Below are 21,285 nucleotides of genomic sequence, written 5' to 3'. Positions count from 1 at the left end.
GGTTCCTTGTTCCTTGCTGAAAACCCAACCTCTGGCACATGGTTTACGCATAACAGATACTTACTGAATGAAAGTCAAGCATCCTTGTAGCTGACATGAGTTATCAAATCAGCACCTGTAACTGTTATACCAGTTTACATTCCTTCACTAATTCTATGAGTTCCCATTTCCCATACCCTCCCCAACCCTTGAACGTTACAAGCAGAGTGGTCTGCTGTGCCAAAGCCATTTTGGACGAAAACTGTATGAAAGATCTGTTGACAAAATCTCAGTCTATGAACGGACTTTCCATTTTAGTCAGTGTAATCTGGTCTGGAACCTCCCCTGGGCCCCAGAGGTGCCTTGAAGGAAGAGTCTATCTATTCTCCATCACGTACCATTTGTCCTTTAATCATGTCCAGGATGACCGGGAGGTAGGAGTCGACGATCTCCTTGCAGGAGGCAGACATGTTCGGCTTAGGCAGCCAGTCACAGGTCCTCTCCAAGTACACAAGGATCTCTTGCTAGAGAGGACAGAGGCAAGGGTCGGACCAGGATGGACTTCTTCTCCACAAATGGGCTGAAAGCAAGAGGCCCTCCACAACTCGAGAAACGTGAAGGCTAGAAACAGTGGCCCTCGGGGAAGAGGACCTGGGAGAGGGCTAGTGTGGAGCTGTGGCCCTGCCAGGTCAGTGAGGCAAAAAGCAGACGCGAGCACTATTCAAAACGAAGACCCTCTGACCTGCGGTCTCACTGGCACAGGGAATTCTGAGCAGAAATCACCAAAAATGGACCTAAAGGTTAACAGCATGTGATACAAAATCCCAATCAACCTCGGGCATTTGACGCCTGGCCCAGGAGTCAGCAAACTAGGGCCCGCGGCCTGTTTTTGTACAGCCTGTGGCTAAGAATGGTTCTTACATTTTTAAAAGATGGGGGTGGGGGACATTACATGACAGAAGCAGTCTGTGGCCCACAGGACAGTTATTTCCGACCTGAGCCTAGACCATTCCTCGCTGGACGCCCTCAGTCACAGCCCTGTACGGAACCGATGCACGTGGCCACACGGCCACCGCTCACACGCAGTCACACACCCTGGTGGCGACTCACCTCAGTGGCGTTGTCTTTCAACATGTCACCGGCTGCAGTGATGACGTCCTTGCATATGTCGCAGGGAAGGGATTTCTAAGAGGCAGGAACACGAGGGAGAGAGATCTGTATTTGCAGGACATAACTCACACCGCACACAGCTGAAAGCTGCCATGGCTTTTTTCCTGTTTCATCTAACCATGGCCATCTCTGACACACTGGCACATCCTTGTCCCCCAACCTAGATGAGAAGCACCGGACACCGCGGGGGAGGCTTAGATGTGACTGATCACACTACTCTGTGCTTCTACGGGATAGAAACCCTTTTCCTGTACCCTCTACCCCTCAGCGCCTTGCTCAGTGCACACGGCACAGGCTACATTTCGCATTCATGCTCACAACAGCTCTGTGAAGAAACTGAGGCTCAAAAATCAGCTGGAACTCAGGGCAGTAGAAATCAGAGAAAATCGGTAATGTGATGGAACATCACAGAGTTAAGAGGGTGCGGGCAGTGAAACAAGGCCCAGTCAGACCTCTGTGCATTCCCACCAGCACTGCTGCCGGCACTCTGTCTGCCTTCCACCTCCTGGGCAGTGCTGTGTGCCAGTGGAGGCCACACGTCACCACTGCAGAGCTCAGAGACATGACACGAGTCTTCTAGACAAGCCTGGCATCCCTACATGGCCCAGGACCACGGAAATTCTAGCCAGTCCTCAAAGCTCTTGGGGCGCTCCCTTCTTTATGTCAACCAATTTTCAACCCATGAAGAAGGAACTAACACATCTGGGTGAGATTAAGGAACACCTGTGAATTTAGCTGCATTTAGAGAAACCGCCTTGAACCTTTGGACCTAATCAGGCTAATACTGTGCATGGGGCCACTCAGGTTACATATGCCTTTTTTTAGTGTCGTGCATTTATGATATCATGAATTTGTGCACAATGCCCGAGAGGTTCCGGTATCCACAAGACTGTCCTGTCAAGAGAGAAAGATCTAAGCTCCCCCCATGATACATTAAACTTCAAAAGAGGAAGCAGTATTAAAAACAAGATCAGAAGCAAATTAGAAACCAAATCTGAAAGTAATTTTGGCCACAGAGAGTGGTTTAAGACAGTGAATTCAGAACCTAAAAGAGCAGTGTTATTGAATTAATTCTTCTTCTCTTTACTGAAGGAGTATGAGTGGCCACCGACAAGTTTTAGACCTCAAGCTCCACACAGTCAAACCTGCCTTGCACCACAGGCTGAAGCACATCCCAGAGCAAACAAAGAGCACTTCCTGTAGTCGGCCGGCCCGGCCAGCAGCGCTTGGGCGTCTCCCAAGAGGACTCAGGTTGTGTGGAGTATGCACTTGAGGTTTGTCATCTTAAGAGTATTCCCCACATTAAGGTGCTATATTTACCACTGTTTAGATGAAAAATCAGTGGCATCTTTTCCAGTTTGGCTATAGTTGGAAATAAAATTTTAGATAGCTCCCAAGCTCTAGGGTCTGAATCAGTGATCTGCCTGTTTAAAAGAGAAAAATACCAAAAAAGGGGAAAAGGATTTCAAAAGCTTAGCATCTACTTTGAGTGAGTGACCAAGGACAGAGCTGCACCCGCGTGCCCAGTCCTGGGAATAGGAGTTGCACCTGCCGGTCCCTTACGTGGGGTGGAGAGGTGGGAGCTGCATCTGGAGGGCAGCATGGGGCGCACGGTGGAGGACCAGCAGGACCTCGCCCTATCTGTGCCACCAGGACACTGGGCGGCCTTGGGGGAATGCAGCCTCCCCGCTCCAGCCCTCCACTCCTCCTCGTGGGTACCCCCACCCACAAACAGGTCTCAGGTTCACCAGGAAGAACAAACAAAAGGACGCAGGAGAGAGCGCTCCGTAAAGGGCAGCAGTTACAGACGACACAGAGGCCCGGCAGTCGGAGGCACTCACCACGGCCGGCTTGTTCCAGACGTTCTGCAGGCAGTGCTGCACGGCCCCGCAGTCAGACGCCGTCTTCACGTTCTGGCACCACACGGCCGAGCCTCTGGTACATTCTCTCAGGCCCAGGACGGGGCTGGCGAGAGCTGCAAGCAGAATCAGTGTGAGGACGCGGCCCATTCCCACATACCAGGCCCACCTCACTTGCTTCCCCAGCATCAGGGGCCTTGGCATTTTGCGGGACACTAGGCTGGCCCCTCACCAGCTGTATGAGACACGAGCCACACAGCCAAGGAGCTGCGCTGTCACATATGTCACAGGGCTGGGAGGGACTAATCTACCTGGTTCACCCTTTTCCTCTCACACTATTTTTAAACAGTATCAGACAGATCAGTCCTTTTAATCTTTACCATCTTAAATTTCCATGAAGTAATGAAAGAAATCACAAGAGAAAAGACTGGCAGGTTTAAGAATAGAAGATTTTAACTTCTGTAGAAATGAAAAACAGCCAAAGTTAAAAAAATTGTAATGAGAACACAAAGAGTCATATCCTTATTACATAAAACAATGGCTCTTAATGTTGTTCTAGTAGAAGAGACCTTTTATAATCAATTGGGTGAGTTTTTGCACATAAACAAGTTTGCTAGCAAAAAACAAAACTACAAAGCTTGGATATCACAAAGTGTAAGTATGTCCACTCGAAACCAATTGCACACATGGAGTTTCATCTATGGTGTAACAAGGAAAGGACTCGGGCAAAAGTCACAACCACAGAAATGGGATTAGGGAAAAAAAAACAGAAGGAAGGTTCAAGTCACCTGGAACCAAAGAAATGCAGGTTAAAGCAAGAAGGTACCATATTTTTAAAGTTAAAATAATAGCCAACGGAAAACAAAAACAAACAACCTTATCACCAAATAGTGATAAATTTGTGGAAAAAGATGCATTCTTACAAGGCTGACAGCAGTGTGACTAGTAAGTACTTCTCAAAATATATTAATATATTTCAAGAACTGAGGGGAAAAAAATCTCTCTTCAAAAATCCACTTCTAATAAAACATTTTAGGGAAATCCAGTAATTCAAGAGGTAAAATACAATATGCCTAAGTATATATATATATATATATATATATATATATATATATATATTTTAAGTCAAATTCAGGATACTAAAAAAAAAGGCAGATGTAACCTGAATGGTCAAAACCAGAGGGAAAAAACTAGTGCTATTCTTACCAAAATATTATGCAGTTGCTAAATATACTTATAAAAATGATGTATGTCAAACAGAAAAATATTCAAGAACATGAAATTGGGGTTGTACAAAAACCAGAAAATAAACAAAACAAGGTGGTTGGCTAAATTACTTTTTTAAGTTCCCCACGTCATGTTGTTTGTGTGTAATTTTTAAAGAATATTTTATAAACTGCCCTGAGAGAACTATGGTATTCCTTGATTCTGGAACTAAAAACTGGGAAGAAAACTCTCACATTCACACCTCGCTAGGAAACAACAGATTACATCGGGCCACATGCAGAAGGATGACTCCGCAGGGGTCAAACTCTAGCAGCTATCACAGGAGGGCTGAACTAACTTCTACTGTAAACAGAAAACATTTGGCTTGGGTCTGAGAAGAAAACCCCACAGCCACGTAAGAAACAGATTTAGAACCTCAGGAGTCATGCTGCATGCTGCTTCACCTTGTAAACCAAGAGAGGACACAGTAATTCTACAGACATGTCTCTCTCTCTCTCTCTCACACACACACACACACACACACACACACACACACACACACACACACACCCACGGGCTACAACACATGGAGGGCGGTGGGTGCTCTCTCTCTAGGGGAAGGAAGGAAAAGAAATACTCTTATTACTTTACTATTCAAGCTTAGCTATAGTTCCACAAACTGTTCATGCAGACACGGAGTCACAGGTCCCCAGAAAGCTCAAGCCAGATGATCTGCGCCCCTTCAGACGCCACCAAATGAATTCTTAATCTGCCCAGATCACAGCCTTCTCTGCCCTTTTGCACAACCCACAACCAGTTCATGAACTCAAAAGAACTGGCCTCATTCCAAAAGCTGTTGGTTTGGTCTGGTCTCTGTGGGAAAACATGTGCTAGATTCAAAACAGTACAACACTCCCCAGATGGTTAACCATAACGTAGCCAAGCTAGGCTGGGGCCTTCAGCCATAGGTCCTGGGAGGTCAGAGGGGAGCAGAAGTCAAGTCACGAGGGTAAGGGCTCTGAGGAGTGAGGGGGTCACAGAGAAAGCCCCAGACCTGGCAGCTCCCACCAGCACTTCCCATGCTCCTCCCAGGTACGGGCCTCCCAGTTCTCCTGGATAGTACCCACTAAGTACACTGCCTGCTTCTACATCTGAATTAGGAGCTCGAATTATGAACAGGAGGCTACAAAATGAGTCTCTAGGCAAAGGAACACACAGTGATACACACTGAAGCCGGAAGGATGGACCTCAGCAGATAAAAGCAGGGCTCCCTGCACAAGGCCTGACCACCACTCTCCATCCTTACAAATACTCAGTCAGGGGATTTTCTCCAACCTTCCCAACCAGGAACAGCTGTAACTGACCAAAATCTATCAGGTTTCCGGAACACAATGCACTATCACAGGCCCAAGCAGCAAGAATACTTTGTAACTTGTTTACTCCCCCTAGGAACTTGAAACAGTAATCACCTGCTATAAAGACTTGTTACTTGTTTTGGCCAGGCTATTCTGGACTAAAAAAGTAGCCCCTTCTATCTGAAATTAGTCCAGCTACTGCAGAACCCAAGGTCATTTCCCAATCCTAACAGTTGCTGAACGGTAAAAGCCCCCAACTCAGAACTAGAGGTAAAATACATACCTGGTGGCCAATTGGGTAGACCTAAGAGGTCACCCAATCCAAGCCTAAAACAGATTTCACGGACACTAAGAAATGAAAACTGAAGTCCCAGCTCCTAGAAATTCAGTCCTTAGCAAGACCTCCCCATTTACCTCCAACCTAAAGCCAAATTCATAAAGGTGCATGTTATTAAAATGGTCTGTGGTGGGATTTCCTAAAATGACCCGAAACAACTGCGTGTCCTCAGGGTTGGTAATGAGGCTGAAACAAGCCTGGTGATGCCAAGTGCGCGACCTGCTGAGAGGTTCAGGGGCTTATTTCAGGAGCTGGTCTCCCGAGAGGGACTCAAACAGTGGGTCAGAACAAGTTTGGAACATAGATCCTTTCCTCAGAAAACGTACTAATACACAAAACCCTCACACCACGTCAGGGGGTTCTCAACACCTGTCCGGGGACTCCAGCTGGGGACTGAAAGCTCCCGGGGTAAGCATGGTTTTTCCCCACGGAAGTGGGAAAACAACTAAGATGAAGGCACAATTATCAACTCCATTGACTGGGACAAGCAGTGCCTTCAGGTGGGAGGGACAGACACAGGAACAATGGTGCTGTGTTGGCAGAAACATGGAGCTGCAAGGAGAATGCCCAACTGCTCGGGGGAGCCAGAGGTGGCTTCTTCAAAATGGAAACTGAACTGGCACCTGAAAGAGGGCAGCTGAAAGACTGGTGGGGCGGGGCGGGGGAGGGGGATTCCTGAACATTCTCAGGGAGAGCAGTGATCTTTGCTGAAGGGAAAGAACGCTTTTGTCTCTTCAGGAGCGGGGCTCCAGCAGACCTCAGGCCCACGGGGAAAGGCCCCACCAGGCACTCATCCCTTGTGATGAGCGTCGCCCATGGTCCATGCTGTGGGCGACAGCTCGTGTTAGCGTCGCCCAGTTGTGACGTGGCAGAAACGAGGGGGAGGTGGGGAGATCCAGATGATGGGCACCTAAATGGAGTGCAAGGCTCATCCCAAGAAGGCTGAGCAGGGAGCAGGGGCAGCAAGGGCTGAAGAAGACAGCTGGGAAAATGAAACTCTCTGGGTTAAATTTAAATGTGAAGTCTGTTGGGCTGAAGGAAAAAGCAGGGCAGCAAGAGCCAACAGCACAAGGACAGAGCTGGGGGTCAGCAGCTGCGGCGTGAGTGGACACAGGCAGGCAGAACACACCTGCGCACCCTGCTTCCCGTGGGACAGGGACAAGCGCAGGGGAACACAGCAGGTCGGAAGGCGAGGCCCTTAGGAGACTGCAGGCGTTTAGCTGGGAGAGAGAAGGTTTCCGGGATATGCACAGTTACCTTCACAGGTGAAGGACACCTTCCACCTCTGACATGGGGGTGGATCTGCTCTGGGTGGTGGCTTCAGATCCCAGACCTCAGAGCGGTGGGTAGACGTGAAGGGAAGCAGACCACAGCTCAAGGTAAGGAACAGACTTAACATCCACAGGCTATAAAAGGGGAATCGGAGACTTCCCAGGTGGTCCAGTGGTTAAGACCCCACGTTCCCACTGCAGGGGGCGTGGGGTTTGATCCCTGGTGGGGAATTAGGATCCCACATGCCGCACGGCACAGCCAGAAGAAAGAAAAAAATAAAGGAAACCTGTGAGAGATTAAGCAAGTTCTAACTAGTAAGTGCAGAGTCTCAACTTGAAGTCATAGTTCTCACTCTGAAGCCTGAACTGTCCTCTAACCATCAAACTGATGCTTTAAAAAAAAAAACAAGGGAATGAGTTTGCTTGTTATGTGATGACCTCTACAAGAGTGGGAGCAACCAAGCAGAAACGAAATGCCCAAACGAGAGGGAGTCTGTGTAAGAGGGATCCTGAGTGGTGAGCGGGGCTAGAAGACCTCTAGGGGCTACAAAAGTCTTCACTCTTATAATAATGAGGCAAATGACATTTTCAGTATTTACACATAACCAATATTAAAATTACCCTAACCTTTCTTTTGAGTTATTTCTCAAAACATCTTCCCAGCAAAGCTTTCATCTCTATTTTCATCTTCCCACACTGCCCCCAAAAACCAACTTCCTTCCCTGAGGCAACAGGCTGAACTCTAAGACAGTTCTTAGAATGTCTGCCTGACACCCTGGAGACTTCCGATTAAATCTGTCCTATTAAGAAGGATCACTGCTCAGGGTGAGGCAAGCACTACACTTCTTAGTTCAAGGGCCTGGCATTCGAGCCCTCAGTGACAAATGCTGGCGGGCTGGAGTCAGAGAAATGATCACTTCAGAGATACTAAAACCCCACAACCAAGTTTCATTTTATTAGGACAGGGTTTCAGTTTGTTTGTTTTTTTTTTAAAGACTTCGGTGGTTACTTCCTTAGGAAAGGGGTGGGTGCTCTGTTCCCTTCTTACTCCTAGGCTTAGAAGAAAATAAGCAAATGTGCTCTAAACCACTCCACATGTAGGTCATTTAACAAAGACAGGCTGTAGTGGAATTTTGCTGTCTTGAGAACAGCTGCCATGAGCTGCATCAGTCATGGGCTTTGTGGCAGCTCTAGACTCTGACCAAAAATCCTCAGTGAGCCTGGGAGCGAGGGAAGGAGGGAGAGCTCACCACAGCCGTGTGTGTTTTAGGTGCTCTTACGATGACTTCTTAAGTGAGAAGGAGCTAAACCCCAAGTTTAGAGTGAGGCTTCTAAGGCAACTTACCCACCATCTAATAAGTTAAATGTTTTTCAAACACGGTATACTGAAAAGAAAATAAGATCTGCCTGCAAGTCCTGTCCAAATGACCCTAAGCAAATCACCATCCTTCTGAGCTTGTTTTTCATCTGTAAAATGAGGATGAAGCCATTGATCACTGGATTGTTTTGAGAAAAGAGAGGACATAACTATGCACTTTCAACTGCCAGAGTATTACTCTCTCAACCATCATTCCTTATCATCATCTATCTCTCTGGTACCTTAATTTACCCACATTATCTCGACTCCCCTACCAGACTGACTCTGAAATCAGACAGTGAAGGTTCAGATCATGGCTCTACCACTTCCAGTCATGTGACCTTCAGACTTTGGTCTTCCAATCTGCAAAATGGGCCTATTACTAGTACCTACTCCAAGGGATTTGTAAAAATTAACCGACTGTACAACACAGTGCAGTGCTGGCATGCTACAACAGTCCAGTGAGCACTATTACTATTATTATCCATAGTAGCAACTCGAAGACCTTTTTCACATCCACTATCTTGCCCAGAACAGGTGTTCCACAAATAGCTGAATCAAGGATGTTCTATTTGCTTTCTCTACATTTAATCAGGTCATTAACTGGCAGCTCGAAGACCTAGAGAGCTGTTTCCCAGCAACCTCAGAAGTTGTTGGTTACTAAATTCAAGACCCAGAAATCTCAAGGAGAGTGAAGCACAGGCCCCACTGTAATAAGCCCAGAAGTCGATACTGGTAGCTAGGAGCTAAACAAGAAGCCCCGCGTGTGCAAAAATGAGAGGTGCCCAGCGAAGCACTAGTAACACCACCAGTGAAAAGTTTTCAGTAATTCATGTAATTGGAGCTATAGGCTGATTGCCCTCCAATCCCAAGAAAGTTGCCACTGTTCACTGTTCCACTAAAAAGTGGAACCCACTTTTTAGAAAAGCCCCCTCAAAAACCTCTCCCTCTCTGGAAGGGCACAGAGGCAGTATGGCAACATGATCACTGCCCTGAGTGTTGGGGGTAGACAGATCTGACAAAACTCCTGCTCTGCTGTCTACTAAAGCCAAGCTTCAGAAAACTTACTAACGCCACAATTATCTACAAAATATGGAAAATAAGAGTGCCCTTGGGGCTTCCCTGGTGGCTCAGTGGTTAAGAATCCGCCTGCCAACGCAGGGGACACAGGTTCGAGCCCTGGTCTGGGAAGATCCCACATGCCGCGGAGCAACTAAGCCCATGCGCCACAGCTACTGAGCCTGCGCTCTAGAGCCCGCGAGCCACAACTACTGAAGCCCGCGTGACAAGAGCCCATGGTCCGCAACAAGAGAAGCCGCTGCAATGAGAAGCCCGCGCACCACAACGAAGAGTAGCCCCCGCTCAACACAACTAGAGAAAGAAAGCCCGTGCAGCAACGAAGACCCAATGCAGCCATAAATAAATAAATAAATAAATTAATTAATTAAATAACTTCCTTTAAAAAAAAAAGAGTGCCCTCTTCTCAGGAATTCTGTGAAGATTAATAAGAAAGCACAGAAAGCACTGAGAGTGTCTGGTACTTATGAAGCTCAGTTAATTGTACACTGGATTGTTGTTAATGTGGACTTGAGGGAAAGGATGACAAAGGGAGGTGTTCACATTCTAATTTTTGTATATTGGCATAAATTAATTTTTTCTCATGTTACTTTTAAAATCAGAAAAAATAGTTAAATCTGACAACCTGTTTCAGGGAACAATTATCGCCCAGTGTGGCACAGACCACAAGTTGCTCCCTTGTGGGAGCAATATCTATTCTCCACTCCTTTCAAAGGAACAGAGCCACAAATTCTTAGCTACATACATGGCTGCCAAAATAAAAAACCACATTTCCCAGTCCCTCTTGTAGCAGGGTCTGGCCATGAAACCACATTCTGGCTGATGGGATGTTAGTAGACGTTACTGCACTTTTAAAGCCAAGTGATGGCTGGAACTTTGGCAGCCATGATGGGCCATGAAGAAAGGGCCTAGACCTCAATGATGCAGAACACTGAGCTAGAAGAGCCTGGGTCTCCGAATTCTTTTGGAAGTAGAACCACTATGCTAGCCCTAGACTGCCTGGCTCCTGAACTCGCTATGATAGATGGGAACAGTTCAATCATAATTAAGATACCATTATTCTAGGTCTCTGTTGTCTGCAGTCAAACCTAAGCCTAACTATAATACCAGCTGAATCATCTACCTCATTCACCAAAATAGTCTCCAAATGACAAGTCTTTACTAAGGCTTACCTCCATTGCAGATATTTAAAAGTCCATGTACACCATATAATTAACAAAGATTTTCAAAACCAACCTCAGAATGAAAGGGATAATCATTCCTAGAATGTGTGTTTTATGCCCTACTTGTTAAAACAATCAGTCTTATTATTTTAGCCATATAAAATCTTTTTTATTCCTTTTAAATATTTCAGGTAACATATGCTAAATACTGTTTGAGTCTAATTATCAAAAAAAAAAAAAAGGGTAACAGAAAATGCAAGCAGCCTCCCAATCTCAACAATCAGAGCACACATTCCACAGGGCAGTGGATCTGCTGCCTGGGTAATGCATTGCCATGGCAACAAGCAGGTTGCTAGGAAACCAAGAGAGAGGAACCCCAGGAGAGGCAGTATCTACCTCAGGTCCCCCGCATTCAGACATTTCTCAGGAGAATTTGTGCATTTAGATTCCCTAAGAGCAGGAGATAACACAATGCACTCAACACTGACTACTCGATGAAACAGCTGGTGTCACAAATACCTTCGATGACAAAGAGCACTTGTCTCTTCTTTAGAGGATCTTGCTTTTGGAAAACATTCTGCAGAGCAGAATAAAAATACTGCCCATTTAATCATTCTGAATGGCATACGCTTAGAGGCAGCCTGCCTTGATCTGGAGGAAGTAAGGTCCAAATAGTCCCCTTATCACAAAAGGAATCTGTGGCAATAAAGCTTTCAAGCTTGCTAGGCTGACATCCCATCACCTCTGGCTCAGATAAGCTATTATTTCTGTTACTTAAGACAAAGGTTCTTTCTTCCCTGCTTCTCCTCTCCCACTGCCCCCTTGCTTTTTAATTTTCCTCACAAGCCAGATCATTCTAGGACAAGAAATCAATCCACATGAAGAAAGCAACAGAATCCTCAGGTACACTGCCTTGTGTGATAACACACACTGAGGGGCAAGGCTGTGTGATCTTCTTAGATTGTAAAAGAATGATTCAATTTGGCATAATTAATTTTGGGAAGAGAAATTCCTATCTAGTTCATTCAGGAGCACTCCAGGGGTTCCCTGGTGGCGCAGTGGTTAAGAATCCGCCTGCCAATGCAGGGGACACGGGTTTGATCCCTGGTCCGGGAAGATCCCACATGCCGCGGAGCAACTAAGCCCGTGCGCCACAACTACTGAGCCTGCGCTCTAGAGCCCGCGTACCACAGCTACTGAGCCCGCATGCCACAACTACGCAAGCCCGTGTGCCTAGAGCCCGTGCTCTGCAACGAGAAGCCACCGCAATGAGAAGCCCACACACCGCAACGAAGAGTAGCCCCCGCTCGCCACAACTAGAGAAAGCCTGCACGCAGCCAAGAAGACCCAAAAATAAAATAAATATATTTTTAAAAAAAGAGCACTCTAGTCCTAACACAACACTGTAAATCAACTATACTCCAATAAAAAAAATTAATTAAAAAAAGAAAAAAGGAGCACTCCAGTCCAATATAAACTCCTGTCAGCAAAGCTCTTCTTCCAAAGTGTCAACCTATCAGGTGATGATCAGACATAAACTTAAATCACCTTAGATAAGATTACTCCACAACTGGACCATGAAGAAGCCCCTGACAGAAATGCCCAAGGTCCAGCCAGGTGAATGGGTACAGGCAGAGGTCAAAGGCACATCTGTATGGTTCTACACTCAGCCCAGGGTACAGCCCAGGAATCAATTCAGCCAGCCAGCCAGCCAGCCAGAAGCCGGCCCAGGCTCTATCCCATCCCTGCTAACCGGCTGGGTGGTCTCTGCACCCTTGAAGAAGACAATACTATGCTAGAAAAAAAAAAAAAAAGATTTCATGCAAACCCACTAATAAGGAAATTCAGTGTTCTGGGCTCATCGCACATGATTGTTTATTAAGTAAAAAGTTTCAGATACATGCAAGTGTGTCTACTATAAATGTCACTTTTGAGTACTTAATACTTAAAAGGAATACCACCTTCACTGGAAATGCTGAAATCTAAAATTCAGACCACAGCATGGATTAGGGCAGGATACTAGAATGTCCCCAGCATTCTGATTTAGTTGCTCTCACCTGAGAGGGCTGCTGTGAGGATAAAATGTTAAGCAAAAAGCACTTAGAACAGTGCTGGGTACACAATGAACTCTCAGGAGGTGTCACCTACTATGATGTCTGTAGTTCCCGCAAATCAGCTACACTGGTGGTTCACACTCAAAGCGTGGTCCACAGAACACTGAGGGTCTCAGAGATTCTTTTAGGGGGTCCATGAGGTCAAAATTCTCATAATAGTAATATGAAGATGTTAGCTGCCTTTTTCACTCATTCACTCAAAAATGAGCAGTGGAATTTTTCTGGAAGCATATGACATATGACAGTGCAAAAGACTGAATGCAGAGGCAGCTGAAAATCCAGCCAGGTGTTGAAAAGATTGCAAAAATGTAAAATAAGCTGTTCTTCTCACTAAATAGGTTTATGTTTAGGAAAACAGCTATTTTTCATTAAAATCACAATATGTTAACATGTAATGGATTTATTTTTTTTTAAGGATTATTTTTAAAATTTTGTCAGCTTAATTTATAAGATGGTAGATATCATAGATATAACCCAGATTAACAAAAGCTCTTTGGGGTCGCTCAATGACTCAGGAGTATACAGGGATCCTGAGACCAAAAAGTTTGAGAATCACTGGGTTAAACATTTAAAAACAACTAAGTTCTGGAACTAAAAAGAGGGGAAACAACCTCCTCAAATTATAGCTGGTTCCCTTTTCAGATTTACCTCAAATCAGGGCCACCAGGGGTATCTTAGTTATGTTAGGGTCCTGTGTCCCTAACCCCTACATAAAATCCTCTCCAAAAGGCTCGGGCGGGGCGGTGGGGGCGGGGATTGGCTCTAACCTGGACATGAACTATTATTAAAAGCCAACACTTCACTTGAGTCCAAAGTCACTCTTGATTTGCAAACTCCTAAACACAATTTCTTAAAATTAGTTTCAGTTAATAAAAGAAAATGCTTTGTTTAATCGTGATAAAGATTTGGCACTACCAGCATTTAAGTTTCATGCACACCGAGCCACCAGCAGTTACTGAGCTTAAGTCCTCTTGCTACAGCTCACACCACGGTTCAGCAGGACTGAGCACCTATTACAGGCCAAACACTGTTGTACATGCTGCAGATCCAGTCAGTGACCACGACAACAAATAAAAACACATCATATGATGCCAGGCAGTGCCAGGTTCTAAGAAGAAAAATGAAGCCAAGGAAGAGCAAGACTAGGGCAGAATGGCATGGACATTTCAGGCAGAGCAGGACGCAACTCTGGTAAGGCAACACCTAGGCACAGAGTAAACTACGTGGTTACCTGGAAAGGAAGATGACCCAGATAGGTAGAACACAAAATGCAAAGGTTCTGGGCAACAGTAAGTAAGCAGCCCTGACCTGATGGGAGAGGAAGAACTCTGAACAGCAGCCGAGGGCCAGGTGACATGACCTTGCAGAATAAACTCTAGGTTTTACTCCTAGTGAGACAGGAAAAGCCACATGACCCTCTGGCATCAGCGCCTGCACATGGAGACAGCATTCCAGCACAGCTGTTAAAGGAGTTCTGTTTTGTTTTTTTACTGTAATAAGTGACATCACTAAGACTGGCCAAAAAACTTTCTATAACATCTCCTTCAATCTTATTTACGTAGTTTCCTGTCACATAAAGAATTTCTTTTCAAAAGCAGTATCTATCCAAATGTGGCCAGAATTTAATTTTACAATTTGGAAGTGTCATCAGAATCCATCTCACTTTTTCTGTGCCACAGATGTCCATCAATAGGTTTAACTAAATTGACACATCCATACAATAAAATACTCTGCAGCTATTTTTTTTAACAGCTGGGAGGTAGAAGGTGATTAAGAAGATAGGACAACTTAAGTGCAATGTGGTACTGTGGATCCACTGCTGGAACAGAAACAAGAGATTAGTGGGAAAATTGGTAAAATCCAAATAAAGTATGCAGTCTAGTTAACAGTAAGGTTAATTTCTTACTTTTGAAAAATGTACAGCGGTTATGTAAGATGTTAACAGTAAGCGAAGTTTGGGTGCAGGGTATATAGAAACTCACTGTACTAGCTTTGCAACTTTTCTGTAAATCTAAGATTATTCCAAAATTTTTTATGTTTTTTTAGAAAGGTAGTAGTATAGATCTATCTGTATTAGCATGAAATAACCTCTAAAGATACAAATAAAAGGAGAAATGCAAATGAAAACCACCTCACCCTTTTATCATGGCAAAATTTCAAGTTTGACATCAAATGTTAATATCGCAACTAAAAACCGCATATTCTGTGGGAACAGAAATTCCTAAAATCATTTGAGAGAGTAATTCAGCAATTTCTAATTAAGGTGAAAACAGATATACTCCACAACTCAGCAATTCTGTTCCTAGGTATATCCTCTAAGGAAATGTCTGTTCATGTGCACAAGAGTATTTATAGAAGCAGTTTGTAACAGAACAATAAAACAACTGGAAATAATCTAAATGTTTATCAACAGAATGGAGAATAAGTATGATATAAATGGAATACTGTACTGTAGTGAAAATGAATGAAACAGATCTAAACTTTTCAAAATGAATGAACCTCACTAGCAAAAAAAAAAAAAACCTAACCCAAGAATATATATTATTCATGAAATGTTTAAAATATCCGAAACAGGACTTCCCTGGTGGTCTAGTGGTTAAGACTGTCGCTTCCACCACAGGGGGCAGGGGTTCAACCCCTGGCGGGGAAGTTCCGCAATGCCGTGCAGTGCGGCCAAAAAGGTTAAAAAAAAAACAAAAAAAAAGTCCAAAACAATACTACACATACCACTGAAGATTACACATATATGTATGAAAGTATAAAGCCAGACCTGCAGGGGAATGATAAACACCAAGGCCAGGAAGGTGGTTATCTATGGAAGGAGGCGGGTTGTTCTATATCTTAACTAGAGTGTTAGGTGTTCATTATCATTACTCTTCCACTTTTCCAGATGTCTAGAACGTTCCACAATTTTAAAAAAGAGCAAGGAGCGAAACAGTGTAATATGTGTTTGTGTTAAAAAGAAAACCAGAAGGGGAAATCATACACACAGCCACCTATAGGTAGCTCCGGAAGGCTCCTAAAGGAGCCGGTACCAGGCTGCCTCTGGGAAAGGCCCAGGGGACAGTGGTGGGAGGGAAACATACTTTTTACTCTATGCACTATTACACTGATGGAACTTGTTTACCGTGTGCAGTTATTATCTGAACAGTTCACCTCCACCAAGGGATGGGGAAACCAGACTGGGGCGGGGGGTGGAGAACAGACTTACCCCAGGTACCATGGTTAGGGACAACCAGCCTAGAACCTGAGTAGTCAGGTTACCAGGAACCAGCCCGGATCTGTTGGGCTGTTCTGTTAAAGACTGATGTATAAACCAAGAGTTTGGCTGCCTAGCCAAATTCTTTCCCACCTCCCTCCTGATGGCTGACGACCTACCCTAGTTTGTTTTCTGATCTGGTAATTATGTCCAACGTAACATATTTACAAGTCAATTTAGTTTTGTTTGTTGTTAAATTTACAACATCCAATGAAATGAAAGAAGGCAGGAGACATCACAAAATCAAGGGCAGAGACTGACTTTGTCCTTGTGCTGGTGGGACAAGGACATTAACAAACATGCTATTGTTTTTTTGTGGTTTAACAACAAACCCTATAGTACTTATTTACCTAAGCCTTGTCATACAGTAAGTTATTAAAGTATCACTACATCACTACATTATTAATCTCACTGTACAGATGAGGAAGCACAGTTTAAGAAAATTGCCCAAGGTCAGTCAGTGATGTGATAAAGTTAAACTTCTATTCTACAGTATCATCTCACTCCCATCATAAAGAATAATAAACTTCACAAGAAAACATGGAATTTTGACAGGTTATTTTTCAGTGCACAGGCCATTACCCAAGGCCATAACTGAGGTTATTTTCTGGAACTTCAAGGAACAAAAGTAAAGCAATGAGTGCTTTCGCCAACAGTCAAACTGTTCATCCCAATCACTGTATTTACCATAAGTTTTAAAATGATTTAAAAAAACAAAAACAAAAAACAAAACAGGCAGGGCAGGAAAATCCAGATCCTCCTTCCAGGAGGCAGAACCAAATAACTGGTGCCGGAAGCAAGGCTTAGAGTGACCTAGAATGCCCATGCTAGAAGACTGCTTCCAGAAGCTGCAGAGCACACTTGCCCAAGTGGCATGGTCTGGGCCTTGAGAGCTTCCCATGCCTTATTAGGTGCTTTCCCCCCGCCAGCAACACCCTGTCACCCTTCCTCATCCCTATCCAGTTAAGCCACAGCCCAGCCATTCCAGCTTCAGAGCCCAAGAAAATGGAGGAGCAAGTTCTCCTTCCCCATCTAGAAAAATCCAGACCACCTGATCTAATACGCTTCAACTATCGTAGGAGGTATTGGATACACCTTGTTAAATGCAATTAAACCACTTACCAAATCCTTGTTATTTTCAGAGTAAAGTTGATTATTGACTAAAAATTGATAAACAGGGGAATTATCCAAATTCCTGGCAGGTGAGAACTGGAGTTGTTGACATTCAGCAGGCTGTGCTATAAGTTCATGTCTTGCATCTTAATAAAAATAAGCTATCAAATGAATATATATATTTGTACATAATACATTCTAGCATCCTTAGAGAGCTACCTGCCTCAGTGGTGGGTAAACAACATTCAGCTGGTTAGCCTCTACACAAGCGGCAGTAACAGGGGCAGCTAAGTTTCAGGGAATATGTACCATATCCCAGGCACCAAGCCACTTGTTTTATACTTGCCACCTCATTAACACTGGGCCTGCCTTTTTCCACTAAAGGAATCACCCAACAGTATGTCCTTACTATATGATCCCATTTATAAAAAGCTCAAAAATAGTAGTTAGGTTTTTACATTTACAGTGCTAGAAGCTAACAAAGCGGTTTCCTTTGGGGCAAGTTAGATAGGGTAGTGGATGGGGAGGCACAGGGGCTTCTGGATGTTACTCCTTTACCTTGGGGGCTGCTTACAGTGGGCTTGTTCACTCTGCAGTAATACCTCAATTTGTACACTTAAAATGTGCATGTTTTTCTGTATGTAAATTACAGCCCAATAAGTCTGTAAAGTTAAGCACCTGGTGTTGATGGAAGGATAAAGAGCAAGCAGTCAGGAGTCCTGGGTTCTGATTCTGACTTCCCCAGTAAATGGCCTACGATTTGGGGGAGTCATTTCTGGGGGGCCTCAGTGTCTTCACTCGTAAGAGGTTAGAGGAGATACTCTCCAATTCTCTCAGGATACCATCACTGCCATTTCTTTTCCAGGTGGAGAAAAAGGAGGGGCACCTGGATGAGTAGGAAAATAACTCAAGAGCAAAAGTCTCTACCACCAGGACATCATTAAAACACAAAGCATAAAGCCTCTCCAGATTCAGGATGACACTCTCTGGTGCCACACTGGAACGGCAAGTTCTAAGCTCTCAGGAAGCAGATGATGGCTGCCGTCACTAGGCACCTTCGTTAACAAGCTCACTATCAATATTAAAAATTTTAGGAATACATTTCCAAAAAGCTACACTGGGGCCAGAGCTGTCAAGGCAAGCAGGCATTCATACATTGTGTTCAGAGCATGACCTTGGCATAATCCTAAAGCATGGGCAGCAAGATTAGAACAAGGCCATTATTACACACTCCTATTTACCCAAGTGTTCAGGGAAAAGGGTATCTAGTCTAACTTAACAGTCTGGTTAGCCGTACTCCCATATATACCAGAGGAGGATTTTACATTTCCAAACAAACAATTAAGTCCTTTTCGTGTGGGTTGAGTGATTCAGAACTCTTAAGGGTCTCATGAGGAGTGACTCACTGCCAGTAAGAACAGTTTGATACTGAAAAACAAAAAAATCGTTTTCAATCAGTATAGAAAATTTAGAGACTAGCATTAGTTTATCATACTGACTATGGAATAAAAGCAGTATCAACCCCAGCAAGAAAAAGTTCCTTTGGTGACTATAAAACCAAAAATCTTGCTTTTCGGCCGGAACCGCCATCTTCCAGTAATTCGCCAAAATGACCAACACAAAGGGAAAGAGGAGGGGCACCCGCTACATGTTCTCTAGGCCTTTTAGAAAACATGGAGTTGTTCCTTTGGCCACATACATGCGAATCTACAAGAAAGGTGATATTGTAGATATCAAGGGAATGGGCACTGTTCAAAAAGGAATGCCCCACAAATGTTACCATGGCAAAACTGGGAGAGTCTACAATGTTACTCAGCATGCTGTTGGCATCATTGTAAACAAACAAGTTAAGGGCAAGATTCTTGCCAAGAGAATTAATGTGCGTATCGAGCATATTAAGCACTCTAAGAGCCGAGATAGCTTCCTGAAACGGGTGAAGGAAAATGATCAGAAAAAGAAGGAAGCCAAAGAGAAAGGTACTTGGGTTCAGCTGAAGCGCCAGCCTGCTCCACCCAGAGAAGCACACTTCGTGAGAACCAATGGAAAGGAGCCTGAATTGTTGGAACCCATTCCCTATGAATTCATGGCATGATGGGTGTAAAGAAAATAAAAGACCTGGACTGTGAAAAAAAAAAAAAAAAAAAAAAACCAAAAATCTTTCTTTATAAGTTGACTGCCTTTCATAATCCACAAGTAAAGCAAGTTTAGGAGCTTGGTTTAAGTTTAGGAGCTTGGTTTAAACACCTTAAATCTATCTCACTTATAAATATCTTATTTGATTCCCATCAACTCTGTCATCCATTGCATTACTGTCTATTAAAATTTGGATTGCTGCATGAGTTAGAATGGAAGCTAGCCCTTAGATTACAGTTAACTAGAAACAGAAATTGAGGATGGGCCTGAAGATCAGGTTTATTGTCCTCAGTGGGCTATTATCTGAAAACATCCAGATTTGGGATCCTCTGTGTATTTAAATTAAAATCTGGCTCCAAGTCTGTCAACCTCACTCCTTTCCCTTTACCATGACGATTTAGATGAGGTTAAGAATATGAAGGCAAGAGTTGAGGGTGGAGGGTTGGTCTCGATGACATGGGAAGGGCACGGGACCCCTTCTAATTCCAGGAAGGCAGTACAGCTGGTTCCCAAGCATTGCCTACATAACCTACGATGATTTGATGATTTTAACAACCATCAGTACTATTTCAGGACAATTGGTGGGTGTAAGAATACTCCTATGTACAACAACTTCTCAGGTACTTAGATTTTCCCAAAAATAAAGGCCACTGCCAAAACCAGCCAATGGCCGTGCAAGATGAAATGAGGGCTCCACTGCAAATTCATCAGGACAACAAAAACCCCATATTATCTTCAAGATGTAGGATCAAGAGTAAATATATATGCAAAGATAAACATCAATACAGAAGATATATTTATGTGCTTTCTGCAACTTCAATACTCTTAAAAACTGGGGCAAGTGAGGCCAAGGGCCAAAGTCTGTCCAGAAGTTGGGGCTCCAGTCCATCTCCATGACGTGCGTCCAGCACAAGCATGACACAGCTGCAGTAGGGGTCACCCTACAGGCCCACCCCGAGAGCTGGACCGGCAGCTTAAGGGAGCCCCAGTCCGCCAACTCAGGCCGTGAGAGAGACGCTACTTCCCCGGCCCCGCCCGCCTCGCATGCACGCCCGACCCCAGCCCCTAGGCAGCCAGGCTCCCAACCGCCTCCCGCCTCCAGCAGCCCCTCCGCCGCCCAGCAGGTACCCGGCTTTGCGCACGCGCCTGCGCAGAGCGCGCCCCTCACTAATCTCTATGGGGAGCGAAAGGGCGAGGCCCGGTACAGCCCGCTCCGGGACTAGCGGGCTGCGTCCTGCGGGATCCCCTTTCCCAGGCTGGGGGTCCCAGGGCTTACCCGCGCCAAGGAGGCTGGCCAGAACCAAGAGAGAGTACATGGCGCCTCCTGACTCCGCAGTCTGCAATGCAGAGCGTCAGCTGATCCTCAGCGAATATAAACCTGCCCCGCCCCAAAGCCGCCCACCGCGCAGGCGCAAGCTCTGTCCTGGCCAGGCGGCCCGAATTCTCCCCGCAGCCTGACTCAGCGCCGCACAGGGCGCCTGCGCAAAAGGAAGGCTGGGAGGAGGGAGGAATGTGGAGGCCGAAAGGATTGAAGGAGCACGGGAGTAGGATAAGGAGACGGAAAGGAATGGAGAGGTCATCAAAGAATACATAAATGAAGAAGTAAACGTTAGGGATTTTATTTATATATATATATATAAATATCTTTCAAGAAGTACCATTTTCTATTATTAGTACCATTTTTCAGTTGAGAATCCGTACTCAGAAAAGTTATCTACTTTCTCTAAGCTCTCACAGTCAAAACTCAAACTCACCACTTGACCCACGCTGTCTCTTAAATGACGTTCATAGTATTTTCGTGGCTGGGCCTGCGTGTAACTTCATTCTGGGTCCTGACTTTCCCTCTTAACATTTCATATCCACAATCCCTTCTCCCCATGACTCACAGACAG

General features: G+C 44.8%; 2 protein-coding genes across 3 annotated transcripts in view; one reads left to right on the top strand and one right to left on the bottom strand.

The window, feature by feature from the left end:
* Positions 1–20,827, bottom strand: part of PSAP (prosaposin) — a 33,382-nt gene extending 12,555 nt beyond the window's left edge. For both annotated transcript variants that reach the window (XM_082424528.1, XM_082424529.1), the window contains exons 1-4: positions 20,670–20,827; positions 2,991–3,124; positions 1,090–1,164; positions 378–503 (exon numbers count right to left, since the gene is read on the bottom strand). In XM_082424528.1, coding sequence (XP_082280654.1) covers positions 378–503; positions 1,090–1,164; positions 2,991–3,124; positions 20,670–20,709 — 375 coding nt within the window. In that variant the 5' untranslated portion in view covers positions 20,710–20,827. The remainder of the gene's footprint in view (positions 1–377; positions 504–1,089; positions 1,165–2,990; positions 3,125–20,669) is intronic.
* LOC309642698 (large ribosomal subunit protein eL21) lies at positions 18,810–19,415 on the top strand. The gene has a single exon (XM_082424618.1). It carries the CDS (start codon positions 18,870–18,872, stop codon positions 19,350–19,352), a length of 483 nt encoding a protein of 160 aa, XP_082280744.1. The 5' UTR covers positions 18,810–18,869; the 3' UTR covers positions 19,353–19,415.
* Positions 20,828–21,285: the final 458 nt, after the last annotated feature.

This window comes from Balaenoptera physalus (genome assembly GCF_965194825.1).
Source record: "Balaenoptera physalus genome assembly, chromosome: 14".
Lineage (NCBI taxonomy): Eukaryota > Metazoa > Chordata > Mammalia > Artiodactyla > Balaenopteridae > Balaenoptera > Balaenoptera physalus.
This window is presented reverse-complemented; position numbering and strand designations above follow the sequence as displayed.

Excerpts from the sequence above, each read along its gene's own strand:
- LOC309642698 (XM_082424618.1), top strand. The coding sequence starts at position 18,870 with ATGACCAACACAAAGGGAAAGAGGAGGGGCACCCGCTACATGTTCTCT.